Source organism: Oryctolagus cuniculus, chromosome 21, assembly GCF_964237555.1.
Source record: "Oryctolagus cuniculus chromosome 21, mOryCun1.1, whole genome shotgun sequence".
In the NCBI taxonomy this organism is placed as follows: Eukaryota; Metazoa; Chordata; class Mammalia; order Lagomorpha; family Leporidae; genus Oryctolagus; species Oryctolagus cuniculus.
In genome coordinates, this window is record NC_091452.1 from 15,883,021 (window position 1) to 15,900,764 (window position 17,744).

The 17,744-nt window shown below is 48.2% G+C and overlaps 1 protein-coding gene across 17 annotated transcripts in view; it reads right to left on the reverse strand.

Annotated features, from left to right (window-relative positions):
* Positions 1-17,744, reverse strand: part of CIT (citron rho-interacting serine/threonine kinase) — a 182,021-nt gene that overhangs the window by 142,197 nt on the left and 22,080 nt on the right. For all 17 annotated transcript variants that reach the window (XM_051826615.2, XM_051826613.2, XM_051826611.2 and 14 more), the window contains one exon: positions 16,005-16,106. In XM_051826615.2, the coding sequence (XP_051682575.2) occupies positions 16,005-16,106 (102 nt within the window). The remainder of the gene's footprint in view (positions 1-16,004; positions 16,107-17,744) is intronic.

The window sequence follows — 17,744 nt, forward strand, 5'->3', positions numbered from 1 at the left end:
AATGTGCATCCTTTTCATCCCCTTCCTTCAAGAATGTTTTGTAAAGTGATATCCTCTACAGGGCAAAGTACAGCATAACCCCCTTTTTGTAACAAAAACAGTGAGTTATAATATTTATCAGTGTGTATATGGGGAAAAAATACAGACTATGAGGCCTGAGATAAAACTCTGTGATTAGCAAGAAAAAAAATTGGTTTCTGCCACAAGGAACTGAAATCCTTCCACCTTTTGATGATAACCGGAGGAGATGCCCAGGAATCACACCTGGCCCCAGACCACACAGCCTGGGTGGTCTCAGACCCCAGCAGGGTCCTCCCTCTGCCTTTCAGGTCCACCCTCGGTAGAACAGGGCTAAGACCAATCCCCTAGCAGAGGCCTGGACCAGTGGGAGGCCCTCAGCTGCCGTCCTGGCCCTTCACTGCTTGGTCCTTTCTGCTCTGGCTGGCAAGAAGCTGGGACCCAATTTCACTGTCAGTGTTAACTCTTCCACAGTTCTCCGGTTATTAGCCATACTATGAATGCCTTTTATTCTAAGTGGTCTCAAATCTTTTTCTGGAAAAAAACAATACCTGGATATAATCCTAAAAAATTTCAAAAAAAAAAAAAACACTAAATCTACCAAACTACTGCACTCCACAAGCATAGTCCACAATCCACATCTGGGACGTGAAATCTCAACAGCATCCTCCCAACTCCTGCTTGGTTTTAGTCCAGAATTAGAAGAACGCTCCAGACAGATCAGACGTGGAGCATCTACACATAACCCTAAAGGCCCCAGAAGTTGGCCCCGCACCAGTCCCCCTTGAACCCGAGACCCAAGTCAGTGGGGAAGCTGCCTTGCACATCCTCCTCCAGGGCCCCTCGCAACCTGCGATTCCACCCCCTTCCCACGGCTTCTCACACACAGCAGACACTGGACAACCGCACAGGAAGAATAAGGCTCCGTCTGCACTGTGATTGCTGAAAACAGATGGATTCATGAATGAATAAGAGGAGCAAGACTAGAAGGGGCAGCAGCCACCATGCATCTTCAGCTCCCCCAAAGTCACAGCTGACGTCAGTCGCTCGTCCCAGTCCTGGAGCCACCTGGCTGCCTACAGCTCACCCACTCATCCCAACCTGGTTCTCCACAGGCCCCGGGTACGTGGGTGATGCTAATCTGTACGTCTGTTTTAAATATATGTTGCCATTAAAAAGGTCTTAAACATCAAAAAAAAATTTTCACAGATAATAACAGAAGTACTCATACTTTTAGAACTGAAATGTCTTAAAATAAGAACAATACATATTTATGACAAGTCACAGCTATAAAGTTCCTGTGGCTCTATTAATGGTGTGAGAAAGCAGGATGGTTTGTGAGTCTGAGAGCTGCATGCGAGGCAGCCACTGCAACCACTAGGAGGTCACCACTGACCCCTGCTAAGTACACACCAGCTACTCCAGAGAATTCTATTTGTTTTGTCCAGTTGAATTGTTCTGAAAATAAAAGGGCAGAAAGATACGTACCCTTTGTTCCTATTCAAAGATCCCAGCCCAAACTAGTCTTCTCTGTGAGTCAAACAACTCTGCATTTCTTCAAGAACCAGGGTTGGGTGAGAAAACAAGCAACCCAAATTACAACAGCTGCTAGCCATGGGTTCCACATCACGGGGCCAAAATAGACACATCAAATGATAGACCTCTAAATAGAACAGGCCTTGTCAAAGAAACTAATCAAACTTGCCCACGAACACAATTCCAGATTACTGTACTAAAAATTCCAGTGAGCACCAGGAGGGGAACTTAGTTTGCACATTTATGAGTAAACTTGGCTATCCCAAGACATTATCCATATCCCAAAAATATACCATTGGAGAAGAGTTGCTCATTTTGGTATAGGGAAGACGGCTCGTGTGCGGTCAACAGCTATGGGTTTGGGTATGGTTTGAATGTGTTCTCTCCAAGGCTTCATGTGTTGGGAACTTGGCCATCCACATGGCAATGTTGAAAAACAGTGGGACGTGCAAGAGGCGAGGCCTAGTGGTAAGTTGTAAGCCTGGCCCCTCCCTGCTCTCGGGTTTCCTGTCTTGCCTACCATGATGCTATTTACCAGGAGGTGATGGAGCCAGGGGCCCCTGGGCCCATGGAGCTGGTGCCACGCTATTTGGACTTCTTGCCTCCAAAACTATGAGCTAAGTAAATCTCTTTATTCTAAAGTTCCAGTCTCGGGTATTTCATTATAGTAACAGAAATCTGAATAATACACCAAACCAGTCTCAACCAATAGCATGCTGTTGAGCTTAAAGAGATAATAAAGCACCAAGACTTGAGGGCTTTCAGAAGACAGTTTGAGACTGTTAAAACGACACCAAATCATGTGGCTCCAGAAGCAATGTTGAAAGTTGCAAGCTAAGTCTTCAAGTCTTGGTACCAGATGACTTGTTGTGAACCAAAGACCGGGGTCAGCAGAACACTGAACTAATCAAGGACGACAGAGGCCACCCAGGTTGTGTCAGAGGGTTCATCTGCTCCAACCAAACTTGTCCAAAACTGGAGCTCTATCCTTGACTCTTACCACTCAGAGAGGGCTGGGAGGTGTTGATCCCCCAAAATGCGACTTCTAACCCAGGAAGGCTGTAAGGGTTTCCCAGGCCTGCCTGCCCATCAGAAGCCCTGGAAGAAGTGCTTTTCTAAAAAATGGTAAGACACATTCACCCAAATAAATATCTGAGTGTCAGGCACTGTTCTAGATATTAGGAAAACTACAGCAAACAAAACAGGAAAATTGCTACCTTCAAGGAGCCAGCATTATAGTGGAATGAAAAAGAAAATTATTTTAAATTATAATAAATAGTGCAGGCATTTAGCCTAGTAGTTAAGAGTCAAAATGCCTGGGTTCAATTCCTGGCTCTGGCTCCTGATTCCAGCTTCCTGTTAATGCAGATGCTGGGAGGTGGAGTTCTCAGCTCCTGGTTCCAGCCCTGGCCCAGCTTTGGCCGTTGTGGGCACCTAAAAAGTGAACCAGCAGATGGGGGAGCACATTTGTTCTCTCTCTATATATATATGTGTGTGTGTGTGTGTGTGTGTCTCACTGCCTCTCAAACAAAAAACTCAAAAATAAATAACAATATGCAGTATAAAAGAGTCAGCTATATCTCCTTCTTATGCCACCTCTTTAGGGAGCTTCTTAGAAATATGGATTCTAAGGGCTGATGCTGTGGCATAGAAGATTAAGCCTCCGCTTGCAGCACCAGCATCCCATATGGGTGCCGGTTCAAGTCCCAGCTGCTCCACTTCCCATCCAGCTCCCTGCTAATGTGCCTTAGAAAGCAGCAGAAGATGGTCTACATCCTTGGGCCCCTGCACCCACATGGGAAACCCAGAAGAAGCTCCTGGCTCCTGGCTTCAGCTTGGCCCAGCCCCAGCCGTTGCGGCCATTTGAGGAGTGAACCAATGTCAGTTGATCTCTCTCTCTCTCTCTCTGGCCCTCCTTCTCTGTAACTCTGACTTCCACATAAATAAATAAATCTAAAAAAAAGGGGAGGGGTAAAAGAAAAGAGAGAGAGAAATATGGATTCCAGAGACTGACCCCAGACTTCATGGGTCAAGCTCTATAAGTAGGGCCCAGGAATCTGCATTTTAAGGAGCCACTGCTTCCTATGCAGCTAGGCTCGCGCTGCACTGAGACCCACAGTTGGTGAGGCCGTGGGGCCAGTGTGGCTCCCACTCCAGCTGAACGCAAGGTTTCCACAACAGAGGTGTCCTTGAACGAAGCTCGGCTTTAATAAAACAGCCCTCGCTGCTGCTGCTGCTGCCTGTGTTGCTTCAGTGACTACCTGCAGCCTTTCTGAATATCAAGACAAGATCACGGACAACAAAAGGCTGGAAAAGAACCAGCCCATCAGCACTGAAGGAATGATCCTGCATCTTTGCAAGGACCGGAGATGCACAGGGGGAACAGCTGTGGGTCACTGCAGTGGTGGCCACCAAGGCGTAGAAACCAAAGGCTGGGGAGACAGGAGCCAGGGAAGAGCCCTTCAGTGAAACAGCGCTAAACAATGCGGCAACCCCACCGACCACAGAGAACGCTCAGCAGCTGACAGACGAGCCTGGCTTGGAGCTATAACGGACTTGCTCTTTTAAAGCAAAGACTTCTAGGCCAACAGAGACAGCCCCTTCTGATGGCAGCAGCTGCAGATGCTAATTAAAGGGCAAATCTTACATGTGTTCAGTTTGGAAGGAGCGGCTGCCTCTCTACTGGTGTTTGCATCTAAACCCCTTGAACTAGGATGACAATTTCCACCTTTTCTATTGCATTTGAAATGAAGGACAAAATATCGTGTGTGTTTGCGCATGTGTGTGCTCAGGCATGCACATGTATGCACATTTACCCACATGCATGATCAAATGCATGTGCACACAAATATGGGAGGGGGGTGAATATGTAATAGTCCTTTAGTCCTGCTATGGTAAGACTGTGTCCCCTAAAAGGTCATATGTTGAAAATATAAAGCACAAATTGATATAGCAATGGTATTTGGAACCACGGCCTTTGTATATAATTGGGGTTAGATGAGGTCACAGAATGGAGCCCTCATGATGGCATCAGTGGCTTTTTAAGAAGAGGATGAGGGGCCGGCACTGTGGCGTAGCAGGTAAAGCTGCCATCCGCACTGCCAACATCCCATATGGGCACCGGTTCAAGTTCCAGCTGCTCCACTTCCAATTCAGCTCTCTGCTATGGCCTGGGAAAGGAGTAGAAGACGGCCCAAGTCCTTGGGCCCCTGCACCCACGTGGGAAACCTGGAAGAAGCTCAATGCCCTTGGCTTTGGGTCAGCCCAGCTCCAGCCACTGTGGCCGTTTAGGGAGCGAACCAGCAGATGGAAGATCTCTTTTTTATTTATTTATTTGACAGGCAGAGTTAGACAGTGAGAGAGAGTTGGACAGTTAGACAGAGAGAGAGAGACAGAGAGAAAGGTCTTCCTTCCATTGGTTCACCTCCCAAATGGCTGCTACAGCCGGCGCTGCACCAATCCGAAGCCAGGAGCCAGGTGCTTCCTCCTAGTCTCCCATGTGGGTGCAGGGCCCAAGCACTTGGGCCATCCTCCACTGCCCTCCCGGGCCACAGCAGAGAGCTGGACTGGAAGAGGAGCAACTGGGACTAGAACCTGGCGCCCATGTGGGATACCGGCGCTGCAGGCGGAGGATTAACCTAGTGCTCCACGGCGAAGGCCCCAGATCTCTCTCTCTCTCTCTCTCTCCCTCTCTCTCTGCCTCTGCCTCTCTGTAACTCTGCCTTTCAAATAAAGAAATAAATATTTTTTAAAAAGATGAACCTGAAGTTAACACACTTGCTCTGCTCCGCTTCTATGTTATGGTGTAGCAAGAAGGCTGTTGTCCCACACTGGGACAACACCAGCATCTTGTTCATAGAATTCCCACCCTCCAGAACTGTAAGCCAAATAAACTTCTGCTCCATCTAAATTAACCAGTCACAGGTGTTGCGTTACAGCAACAGAAAACAGATTAAGACAAATAGCTCCACTCCAATTTGCATAGGGCATCATTAGAAGCAAGCAGTACTAGCCGCCTCTTAGAAATGTCTCCTTGAAATGCCTGCACATTCAGCATGACTGAAAGTGCCGCGAAAAGATGGAATGATGCCACCAGCGTCATTATCTGCCCAGCGTTCCTGATCCCTGGCACAGGGGAGGAGGGAGGACTCCTCTAAACAGTGGCCCCCGGCAGAGAACCTCAATTATCCTTCCTGAAGGGCAAGGTGACCGTGAGAAAAAGAGAAAAGGCCATTTATCTCAGAAAATATGAATGCAGCCTGACTCATTCATCTGTTGAAAAAAGCCTTATTGAGAATTGAATCATTCACAGTCAAAGCAAGAAACAGCAGCCTCCAACCAGGTAATTGAGGACGTTACCTAATAAAGGGGCTGTTTACAAAGCTTCCAGTTAGGTTACAAGAAATAAACATGAGCTGATGAGCACACTCCACAGCCAGCAAGAGCAGGGGAACAGTCCGTGGCCGGAGAGAAGGAGGGGAGGGATTTCAGATGTGTGTACTACCGTGATGGGACAAAGGGAAGAAGCAATCCCCAGAAATGACAACTGGAGGACATCGGTTCTCAAATGAGTCCCCAGACCAGGCAAAACAGCATTGTCGGGAACTTACTAGAAATGCAGGGGAGGGTGATGTGGCACAGTGGGTTAAGCTACCACTTGAAATCCCCACATCCCATATCGGAGTGCCTGGGATTCAGGCCTGCCTCCAAGTCCAACCCGGCTCCCAGCTAATACACCTGGGAAGCAGTAGATGATGGCCCAAGTACTGGGCGTCCTGCTATTCATGTGGGAGACCCAGATGGAGTTCCTGGCTACAGCCCAGCCCGGCCCAGCTCTGGCTGTTACCGGCATCTGAGGAATAAACCAGAGAATGGAAGACAGCGTTCACATTCTCTTCTCCCCTGCCTCACTCTGCCTTTCAAATAAATAAAAAGGAAAGAAAGAGATGCAAGTCTGGAGTAGGTGTTTGGCCTAAGCTGTTAAGACGGCTGAATAGGATGCTTACGTCTTATATGGGAGGACCTGGGTTCAAGCCTGGCTCCAGCTTCCAGCTAATGCACACCCTGGAAGAGAATGGGTGATGTCTCAAGGGTTTAGGTCCATGACATCCACATGGGAGACATGGATCAGGTTCCTAGCTCCTCGCTCAAGGCCCCAGCCCTGGTGGGCATTTGGGAAGCTAACCAGCAAATGGCAGGCCTCTCTCTCTCTCCGTGTCTCGTTGTCTATCTGCTTCTCAAATTAAAAATACAAATTCCTGGGTCCTATCCTAGACCTACTAAATCAAAAACTCTGAGTATAGGACCAGATACACTGGGACAGGAGAATCAAATTGTGACTCCTAAAATGGAAAACTCTAAATGCAGTCACCAAGGCAGCACCATGCTCAGCAATTCAATTGGGGTCAATAAGGGGTATTGATGCCTCGTTTTGCCAAAAAGGCCAATGACTCTGAAGAGACCCAACGAGGGACAGATGAAACAAGAACTAAAATGCTAGGGGGCCAGTGCTGTGGCATAGTGGGTTAAGCCTCAGCCTGTGGTGCCAGCAACCCATATGGGCGCCAGTTCAAGTTCCAGCTGCTCCTCTTCCAATCCAGCTCTCTGCTATGGCCTGGGAAAGCGGTGGAGGATGGCCCAAGTCCTTGAGCCAACTGCACCCACATGGGAGACCCAGAAGAAGCTCCTGGCTCCTGGCTTCAAATTGGCTCAGCTTCACTGTTGCAGCCATTTAGAGAGTGAATCAGAGGATGGAAGACCCCTCTCTCTCTCCGTCTCTCCCTTTCTCTTAACTCTGCTTCTCAAATAAATAAATAAAAATCCTTAAAAAAAAATACTGATATGCTAGGGAACACCCCAATCTGATGGGCATCTGGCTCCCAAACTCTGGCTTCTGAAGAGGCAACACGTGAACACACGCCTGGAGAGCTTTGAGACATGCCTGAAAAGCTGGATCATCTGAGCCAAGAGATCAAAACAGCACATGTCTCGTTGTCAAAACTATCCTAAGCTGCCATGCTGCACGGCAGTAAACAATGAAGAGCTGCCATCATTAGTTCCCTCCAGACTCCCCGTGACAGCAGAGGCGGGGGCTCACGGAGGCCCTGGGGTCAATGTCCACTTCCAAGTTGTTCCTCTACAGGAAAGAAACACTGCCCACGAAACTGCACGAGTGTGGACTGAAAATCAGACAGCAAACACAAAGAGCTAATCCCAAACAGCACATGGGAATCAGGGTCCTTATTGGCAGTGCTCGGGATGAGTATTATGAGGGGTCTTCAAAAAGTTCATGAAAAGTAAGTGTTATGTGAAAACTATACAGGGATGTCTCTACAATTTTGCACCAAAGTAAACTTACTGTTCAATCCCATTTTCCCACAGACTTTTTGGAGTACCTTCATAGACTGTCATGAGTAAGAATATGGGGCCCTGGGGCCGGCACTGTGGCGCAGCGGGTTAATGCCCTGGCCTGAAGAGCCAGCATCCCATATGGGCGCCGGTTGAGTCCCGGCTACTCCACTTCTGATGCAGCTCTCTGCTGTGGCCTGGGAAAGCAGTAGAAGATGGTCCAAGTGTTTGGGCCCCTGCACCCACGTGAGACCCAGAGGAAGCTCCTGGCTCCTGGCTTCAGATTGGCACAGCTCCGGCTGTTGTGGCCATTTGGGGAGTAGATAGAAGACCTCTCTCTCTCTGCCTCTCCTTCTCTCTGTGTAACTCTGAGTTTCAAATAAATAAATAAATCTTAAAAAAATTTTTTTAAAAAGAATATGGAGTCTAGCTTCAAATCCCAGCTCAACCTTTTATTACCTACAAAAGTAGCTGTCAGAACTTCTGAGGCAGATTAGTCCCCCTTGCCCCAAATCCACCCTTCTCTTTTTCATAGTAGTAGGAATTTTTAAAAAAAGATTTATTTATTTATTTGAAAGTCAGAGTTACACAGAGAAGGAGAGGAAGAGAGAGAGAGAAAAGGTCTTCCATCCACTGGTTCACTCTCCAATGGGCTGCAACGACTGGAGCTGCACCAATCCAAAGCCAGGAGCCAGGGTACAGGGGCCCAAGGACCTGGGCCATCTTCTACTGCTTTCCCAGGCCACAGCAGAGAGATGGATCAGAAGTGGAGCAGCCGGCACTCGAACCGGCACCCATATGAGATGCCGGCACTGCAGGTGGCAGCTTTACCCACTACACTATAGCACCAGGCCCCACAGTAGTAAGAATTTTAACAGAATATAGACCATGCAGCCATACAGCACACAACCAAGTCTCCTTCACAGCTAGCTTTGCAGTCACGTGACTAAGTTCTGGCCAATAAGATGTGCAAGGAAGTGATGCGTCCAACTTGCGCACCATTCTATATGAAAGGAATTTGCTGGCTCTGGATTTCTGCTCTTTTCTCCTATTAGCCTGCAAGAACAAAGACAGAAACTGGCTCAACCACGTAGAGGAGATCAACTCCCTAAGGAATGGGAGCACCACACATGGAAAGAACCTGGGTCCCTGAATTACTGCACACACAGAAATGCTCCACCAATCCAGACTGTAGGTCACAGCAGCCAAGCCTGCACCTTAACTGACACATCTCCACACGCAACTGGGAAACAGCTTTGGAACGAGCAGAGAGAAGACAACGTAAGTCTCAGCTGGGGAAGGAGGTCGGTTACAGGCTGAAAACCAGGGCAGCCTGAAGAGGTCGATAACACAAAAAACACCAACAGCAGGAATCTCACAAAGAACTCAGACGCATCAGAACTACACGTGCTGAGCTGCAAAACGATGCTTTGAGAAGTTCACTCGTTCGTGGAAGGGCACTTTGGAAGGCATCTGTTCTACAGAATTCAACAGATTTCTTCATGAACCATATAAACGAAGCACCGTTTCCCTGGGCAACCTGCCAGAATACGGCCCTGGCTTTGTTATATAGAACCAGATGACACAGTGGTGTTTGCTATGACCTTCTATACACTAGAAAATGGTAAGCCATGCTCGTTGGTATGTCGCTGCAAACGGGAAATTTTTAACCATCAAAAAATCCAGTAGGATCCAAGGTAAATTTCTTTCTACTGTATCTCACTGGGTCTGTCTTGAATTATATACATAAGAGAGCAAAAAACTCACAGCTCACATAATATTTCTTTTCTTTTTTTTTTTTTTTTTGAGAACAGTCTTCCTTTGCCATTGGTTCACCCTCCAATGGCTGCCACAGCCGGCGCGCTGCGGCCGGCGCACCGCGCTGATCCGATGGCAGGAGCTAGGTGCTTCTCCTGGTCTCCCATGGGGTGTAGGGCCCAAGTGCTTGGGCCATTCTCCACTGCAGTCCCTGGCCACAGCAGAGAGCTGGCCTGGAAGAGGGGCAACCGGGACAGAATCCGGTGCCCCGACCGGGACTAGAACCCGGTGTGCCAGCGCCTCAAGGCGGAGGATTAGCCTAGTGAGCCGCGGTGCCGGCCGACACATAATATGATTTCTATAACATAATAAGTAAATTTTTATGTAAGTTAAATCCCTTTGGGGGCTGGCACTGTTTGTAGCAGGTAAAGCCACTGCCTGCAGTGCCAGTATCCCATTTGGGCGCCAGTTCGAGTCTCAGTTGCTCCACTTCTGATCCAGCTCTCTGCTATGGCCTGGGAAAGCAGTAGAAGATGGCCCAAGTCCTTGGGCTCCTACGCCTGTATAGGAGACCTGGAGGAGACTCCTGGCTCCTGGCTTTGGATTGGCGCAGCTCTGGCTGCTGCGGCCATCTAGGGAGTGAACCAGTGGATGGAAGACCTCTCTTTTCCTATCTTTGCCTCTGCTTCTCTGTAACTCTGCCTTTCAAATTAATAAATAAATCTTTTTTAAAAATCCCTATGAAATTAATCATGCATTTATTCAATAAATATTTCTTAAGCTGTTTACCTAGTAAAGCTCTACTGGGAGCGACAGCGACATAATTGCTCCCCTGTGGAAGAAGCAGACTAGCGGGCAGGACCAACACCTGCTCTTGAAGAGGAAGCACAGCGTGATATGGGCATAGCAGAAGAGGTCCATCCCAGAAGCACAGGCTCCAGGAGGACGTTCTAGAAGCAGCAGCATCTAATCCAAGCCCAGAAGGAAAAAGAAGAGTTGGCCAGGCCAAACAGGGGATGAGGAAACAGCACATGGCAAAGTCAAAGGCAAGGTCAAAGAACCAAAGGAATGAAAGGAGAGAGGGAAAAAGAGAGAGAGAGAGAGAGAGGAGAAAGCCCCCAGGCTGGAGACACATGCCACAGAGGCCTTGGAAGCCCCACGCAGAATCTGGACCGCATCCAGCAGCCAGGAGGGAGACTGGAAGTTTCAGTGGTGAAGTGACTCGGTGGCATCGGAGGACGAGCTGCAGAAAGGACCACACTGATGGCAGACAGAGCGCTCAGGGGGCTAATGCAGCGATGCAGGCAAGAGAAGACACAGGCCTGAACTCACGCAGTAGAGGCAGAACTGGAGAGAAGGCACAGCCAAGGGACGGAGATGGGGGAAGAATCCTACCTCTTTTTTCATTAAAATGCATCTTCCATTATACCACGTTCGCATCACAAATTAGTGTTCAACTGCCCGGAGAGCTTTCCATGACACGGAAGTCTCCGCAGACTTCAAAGCTTCCGTGATCTATAAGTGGTCGATGGGTAAAAAGGAATCTCAGGGCTTGACAGCACAGAGACAGATCCTGCACTAGAGTGTTTCTGCACTCAGAATCTTCCTGATTTTAGAAAAACAATGTGATGCATGTATTCACATTACATAAAACCTTCAGGTGGTCCTGAAACATCACTTCATGATCAAACACTTTGCAGGGAGATGTGTGAATATCATGCTAACAGGAATGAATACTGTAAATAGCTTTAATAGAGCTCGGATCAGGCTTTGCTACAAACCAAGTTCAAGTAGGATTTTGCTGCTATACACGTAATTAAAAAACTGGCGGTCCTTCCGAGCTCTGGGTACTTCAGAATTACAGATAAGGGATGGTGGACCTGCGATTCTGTATTAATTCCCGTGCTTAGTGTGGATTTTTATATGAACACTCTATCCTTAGCAAGCATTTTATTGCCAGGTATCAAAGGACTTGAGAAAAAAACGCAGACCAGGAAATAACTGCAAGATCCCATCAGTGATACCTGACTGAGCTACTCAAAAAGGCTGCAAAATGTCACTGAACCCAAATATCGACATACTAAAGCAACAGAACTCTAGAGACCAGATGTTTCAGGATCTTCTCCATCTTGCAAGGTGGCAGGCAGGAACACTGAGAAGCTAAGGATGCTGACATCAAGAGCAAGAGAGGAAGCCGGCACTATGGCGTAGCAGGTAAAGCGGCCACCTGCAGTCTCAGCATCCCACATGGGCACTGGTTCAAGTCCCGGCTGCTCCTCTTCCAATCCAGCTCTCTACTATGGTCAGGAAAGCAGTGGAAGATGGCCCAACTCCTTGAGCCCCTGCACCCCCATGGGAGACCCAGAGGAATTTCCTGGCTCCTGGCTTTGGATCGGTGTGGCTCCAGCTATTGCAGCCATTTGGGAATAAAACAGCGGATGGAAGACTCCTCTCTCTCTCTCTCTCTCTTTCAGCCTCAGCCTTTCAAATAAAATAAATAAATCTTAGAAAAAAAAAATCAAGAAGGAGGGGCCGGTGCTGTGGCACAGTCGGTTAAAGCCATGGTCTGCAGCACCAGCATTCCATATGGGCTCCATTTCAAGTCTTATGTTCAACTTCCAATCCAGCTCCCTGCTAATGCTCCTGGGAAGGCGGTGGAAGATGGCCCAATTGCTTGGGCCCCTGCAACCACATGGAGACCCAGAAGCTCCTGGCTACTGGCTTTGGCCTGGCCAAGCCCTGGCCATTTGGGGAATGAACCAGCAAATGAAAGATTCTCTCTCTCCTCTCTCTCTCTCTGTAACCCTGCCTTTCAAATAAATAAATAAATCTGAGAAAAAAAAAAAAGGCAAAAAAGAAATCAAGAGAAAAGTCTCACAGCCAAAAGGCCCAAGACAGCCCACAGTAGCCAGGAGCCCGACCCGCAGAGGAGCCGACAGAGACTCCCACTCCAAGAGCACTTCCAGGAAGCCCATCTCCATGCACAGGCCCCCTTCTGCCAAATCCACAGGGAAGAAAAAGAAAAGGAAGGCTCTTTCCTCTGCGACAAAGTCAGCTGGTGGTAAAGCAGCAGCCACTAACTCGGGAAACTCTCAAAACGTCTAGAAAGCACCCTCCTGAACGTGTGGTCTGAAAACCGCCGAGCTACAAGAAAAAAAGCATTACAGGCAGCACGTAAGAACCTGCGACTGAGGCTCACGCCAGGGCCCCTCGACCATCACCTCCGGCCACAGGGGAGGCAAGTAGGGTGGCCCTGAAGCAACTGCACGGTTGTTTGCCTCAAGAGCTTGGACTCCTGGGTCCTCTACTGTGTTTTTGCAGAGAACACTGGAAATTTGTCATCACTACCTCTACCAAAACTGATGCTGCTGGTGTGAAAATACCAAAGCATCCCAGCAATGCTCACTTTGGAGAAGCAGCAGCTACCATGAGAATGGACATTAAGAAGGTGAGCTCCTGAGGTTAGAGTTGTGGCATGTGGGGTAAACTGCTGCCTGCAGTGCCGGCATCCCATACGAATGCCAGTTCGAGTCCTGGCTGTTCCACTTCCGATCTAGCTCCTTGCTAAACACCTGGGAAAGCATAGGAGAAAGGCCCAAGTGCTTGCGCCCCTGCCACCCACATGGGAGAAAAGAAGCTGAGCTGTTCCACCCAGAGGACAAGAAATATGAGTTTACAAAACACTGTAAGGCCGACAGGAAAACTGTGCACTCTCAACTCCTGACAAAAAAGAAATCAGAGCCCCTCCCAGCTCCAGGCTGCCTTGTGCTCTGTGCTGCCTGGAAAATGAAGTTTATCCTCACAAGCTGGCACTCTCCCTCTCTCGCAGAACTCTAATTAAAAAATCCAAAACAACAATAAAGAAGATAAACAAGAATCCTGACAAAACAAACAAAACCCTGCTGTTGCAGGGGAACTTCCTTCCAGAAGGCTGGTGAAGAGGCCGCGGCTCACACGGCCACGCCGTGCCTCTGAGCAGTCGGTGGTGTGGTCATCACGCCAGCATGGAGTGTAGCGACGTGAACCCCGCCCCCTGCTCCTGGGCCACAGCCCTGTCCGACACGTCACTGCCCTGGATGCCACAGACAATCGTGACATGGTGGGGAGGATTTGTGTATCTTAACATCGGAAAAGTACAGCAGGAATGCTAGGCAACGGGAGTTTCTCAGCTACGTTCTAATCTCACGGGGCCACTTCTGTCTCTGTAGTCCACCATTGATCAAAGCCTCGTTGGGTGGCGCGTGACTGCGCATGCAAACAGGAGGGGCGCTGCCAAGAGAATACAGCAGATGCTGCACAGCCTGGACCAGCGACCCGAGAAACACGACTAAGTCATTTGTGTCTTTGTCAAGCAAACTGAGAGCAATTATACACCATTACAGCTTCGACGACTGCATGGCTAGTTTTGAACTTACTTTATCTGAGTGAAGGTGAATGTCTGCCATTTGATTCTTGTTTTATAGGCTCCTCCTTATTTTCTTGCTGGACTATGGTCTTTTTATTTGAACTCTTTATTTAGTAGAGTTAGGAAGTCTTTGACGATATAATAAATTAAAAATACGTTATCTCAAATATAAATAAAATATTGAGTTGGAGGGAAAAAAAACAGTCATTTGTGAAGGTGAGGGCTCCACATCTCAGCTCTCAAGGAAGGAAAGCTTCCAAGACAACAGCCAAGGAAAGAAAGCTTCGGCCTGGCTCTGGTTCCAAAGGAGCACCTGCTCGGTGCAAGGTCAGCCTCCCGGTTCGTTCCTCCGAGAAGGCCGTCGCTCTGAAGGTCAAGTGAGGCTGGAGAGAACTCTCAACAGGCATGGGGTTCTCAACTGATAGCAAACCCAGGCAGACACTCTTTAATCCCACTTCAGAAATGAAGGCAGTTGGGTCCCCCACAAGTGCCCAGTGCCCAGCAGAAGGCAAAACCAGACAGGATGCCACCTCTCCCTCACCCTTTCCTCCTACATGAGCCTCTGTGACAGCTCGTCTCCCTTCAAGGTAACAGGATAGTCTTGTTTTAAGGCAGGGGTGGGGAACGTCCAGCCCACAGGCCAAATAAGACCCAAAAGATCATTTGGTCTGGCCCTTCCAAGGCAACCACAAGCAGAACTAGAAATTCAGTACACCTGTAGCACTCATTTTTAAGTTGGATGATTTAGTATGGCCCACAAATGATGTGACAATATTCAAAATGACCCTTGGTAGGAAAAAGGTCCCCCACTTCTGTTTGAAGGGCTAAACCAGGAACGAAAATTATTTCTAGAATACACTTTTAAATTTACATATCCAATCCACCAAGAAGCTAAACAAGGCCTTAAAATAAGTTATGCTAGATGCACATGTGGGAAAACTACGTCATCACGAAGAAGAATGAAGTGGATCAGAATGCACTGACATGGGAAGACGTCCGGGACAAACTGCAGAAGGAAGGCAAAAGCAAGCTGAATAGCCAGGGAAAGCAGTGAGCCATTTCTGTAAAACAAACTGTATATAATGAGTATATAGAAATATTTTTCCTTTAGGGCATAGTCAAGGCTCAGTAAAAGTATATATATAGGGGCTGGTGCTGTGGCATAGCTGGTATAGCCACCACTGCAGTGCCAGCATCCCATATGGGCGCTGGTTTGAGTCCTAGCTGCTCCACTTCTGATCCAGCTCTCTGCTATGGCCTGGGAAAGCAACAGAAGATGGCCCAAGTGCTTGGGTCCCCGCACCCATGTGGGAGACCCAGAAGAAGCTCCTGGCTCCTGGCTTTGGACCGGCCCAGCTCCAGTGGTTGTAGCCACTGGGGAGTGAACAAGCTATTCTGAAACACACAATCAAGTGTTAATTAAAACTAAACTGTTAACCCTGCTGTGCACAGGCCACAGGAACTCAGGCCTCCTGTCCAACCACTAACCAGCCCCTCTGTCTCCCCACATACCCCTGCCACTCCCAGTCTCTGGTAACTGCTATTCTACTCTGTGCTTCTAGGAGATAACTTGATTACCTTCCACATATGAGGAAGAAAGGCTACATTTTCTTCTATCGATCACGCACTATTCTCTCAACTTTCAAAAATTAAAGCAAGATCCTATGAAAGGTAAAGGCAGACTATTCCCAAACCAATTATTTCTCATTATTGCCCTTTAAGCTGCAGCTCCAATACCCGACACAATAATGAGATTGTTTCTAAATGGGCTGGCTCTTAATCTTTAACACGGGAGAGCAGCAAGACAGCTGCAAGCCAGGAAAGCAGCCAAACGAATCAGAGGCTTCGTGGACCCCAGGAGCAAGAACCACATTCAGGCCTGTGACTGTGGCCTCTGAGAATAGGAGTGCTGAAGAGGTGGGCGCACAGACTCACTCACCAGGTAAAGGTTATCTTTGTCCTGGAAGGCATACTGCAACTGGGGGATCCAGGGACTTGTGCTCCGAGATAGTATGTTTCGTTCTTCTTCAAAAAATGAAACCTGGGGAAAAAAGAAACCTTTTAGACAATTTTAATATAAAGAACTAAGATGGGGGGAGGGGGTGAGGAGTCCCTTCCTTTGTCTTTTTTTAAGATTTTATTTATTTATTTGAGAGGTAGAGTTACAGATGGTGAGAGGGAGAGACAGCAAGGTCTTCCTTCTGTTGGTTCACTCCCCAAATGGTCACAACTGCTGGAGCTGTGCTGATCTGAAGCCAGGAGCCAGGAGCTTCTTCTGGGTCTCCCATGCCGGTGCAGGGGCCCAAGCACTTGGGCCATCTTCTACTGCTTTCCCAGGCCACAGCAGAGAGCTGGATTGGAAAAGGAGCAGCCAGGACTAGAACCGGCAACCATATGGGATGCCAGCGCCGCAGGCAGATTAACCCGCTGTACCACGGTGCCAGCCCCTCCTCTGTCTTTCTAAACTGATGTTTCTGGCTTAAAAAAAGAACAGGGGTGGGCAACATGGTGCAGCAGGTTAAGCCACTGCTTGGGATGCCTGAGTCACCTATCAGCACACCAGTTGGAGTCCCAGCTACTGCACGTCAGATCCAGCTCCCTGGTAACGCATCCTGGGAGGCACCAGATGATGACCCAAGTGTTGGAGTCCCTGCCACTCACATGGGAGACCTGGGTGGAGTTTTGGGCTCCTGGCTTGGGCCTGACCCAGCCCTTGGCTACTGTGGGCATTTGGGGAGGAAACCAGCAAAAGGAAGACACCTCTCTGTTTCCCAGCATCACTCTGCCATTCAAGGAGATGAAAATAAATACACACTTACAAATGATAACAATTTAAAAACTAACAACAGAAAGCCATCACTTAGCATAGCACTCTACAAATCTTAGTCATTTGCTTACTTTGCTCACAGTTTTTTTGCCAGATCCATGTATTACCTGCCCAGTTACTTATTTCACATCTTTCTTCTATGTCAATTCACTTTCTTTAAACAATTCAGTCCTAAGCCATTCAGTAGAGCAGAACAAAGTGAGCACCCCTGCCAGGGCTAGGAAGACAGAACAGCATGCCAGGCCCAAGCAGAGGGAGGCAGGAGGACAGCCAAGTGTGCAGGCAGCTCCCTGCAGGGTAAGGAATGTGTCCACTTTGCAGGGCTGGCCTATAGCAGGTGATGTGAGCCCACCAAGGAGAGGACAGAAGACTGGATGCATACAGATGTGTAAAATAAATAAGATTATTAAAGATATAATTACAGAAAGGGTGCAAAGTAAAATGAACTTTAAGAAGTTGAGAATTAGAGGTATCAGTGTGAAATCACTGATTTTCAATACAGAGAGACACAGAAATGAATAAGGTATGTGCTGTGTGTGTGTGTACACATGTGCAGGCAGGTACACTGTATTCACACACATTTATCTCTTAGTACTGTTCACATGCAGTGATACCCCAGTAGCAATGAGAACGCTCACTGCCCAGATCTTGGCCTCTAAACAACATTTTCCCCAAAAAGAACAGGGCTCCTTGTAGAAACATGGGCAACACTGAATAAATTTTTTTTTATTTTTTTTATGACAGGCAGAGTGGACAGTGAGAGAGAGAGACAGAGAGAAAGGTCTTCCTTTGCCATTGGTTCACCCTCCAATGGCCGCCGCGGCCGGCGCACCACGCTGATCCGATAGCAGG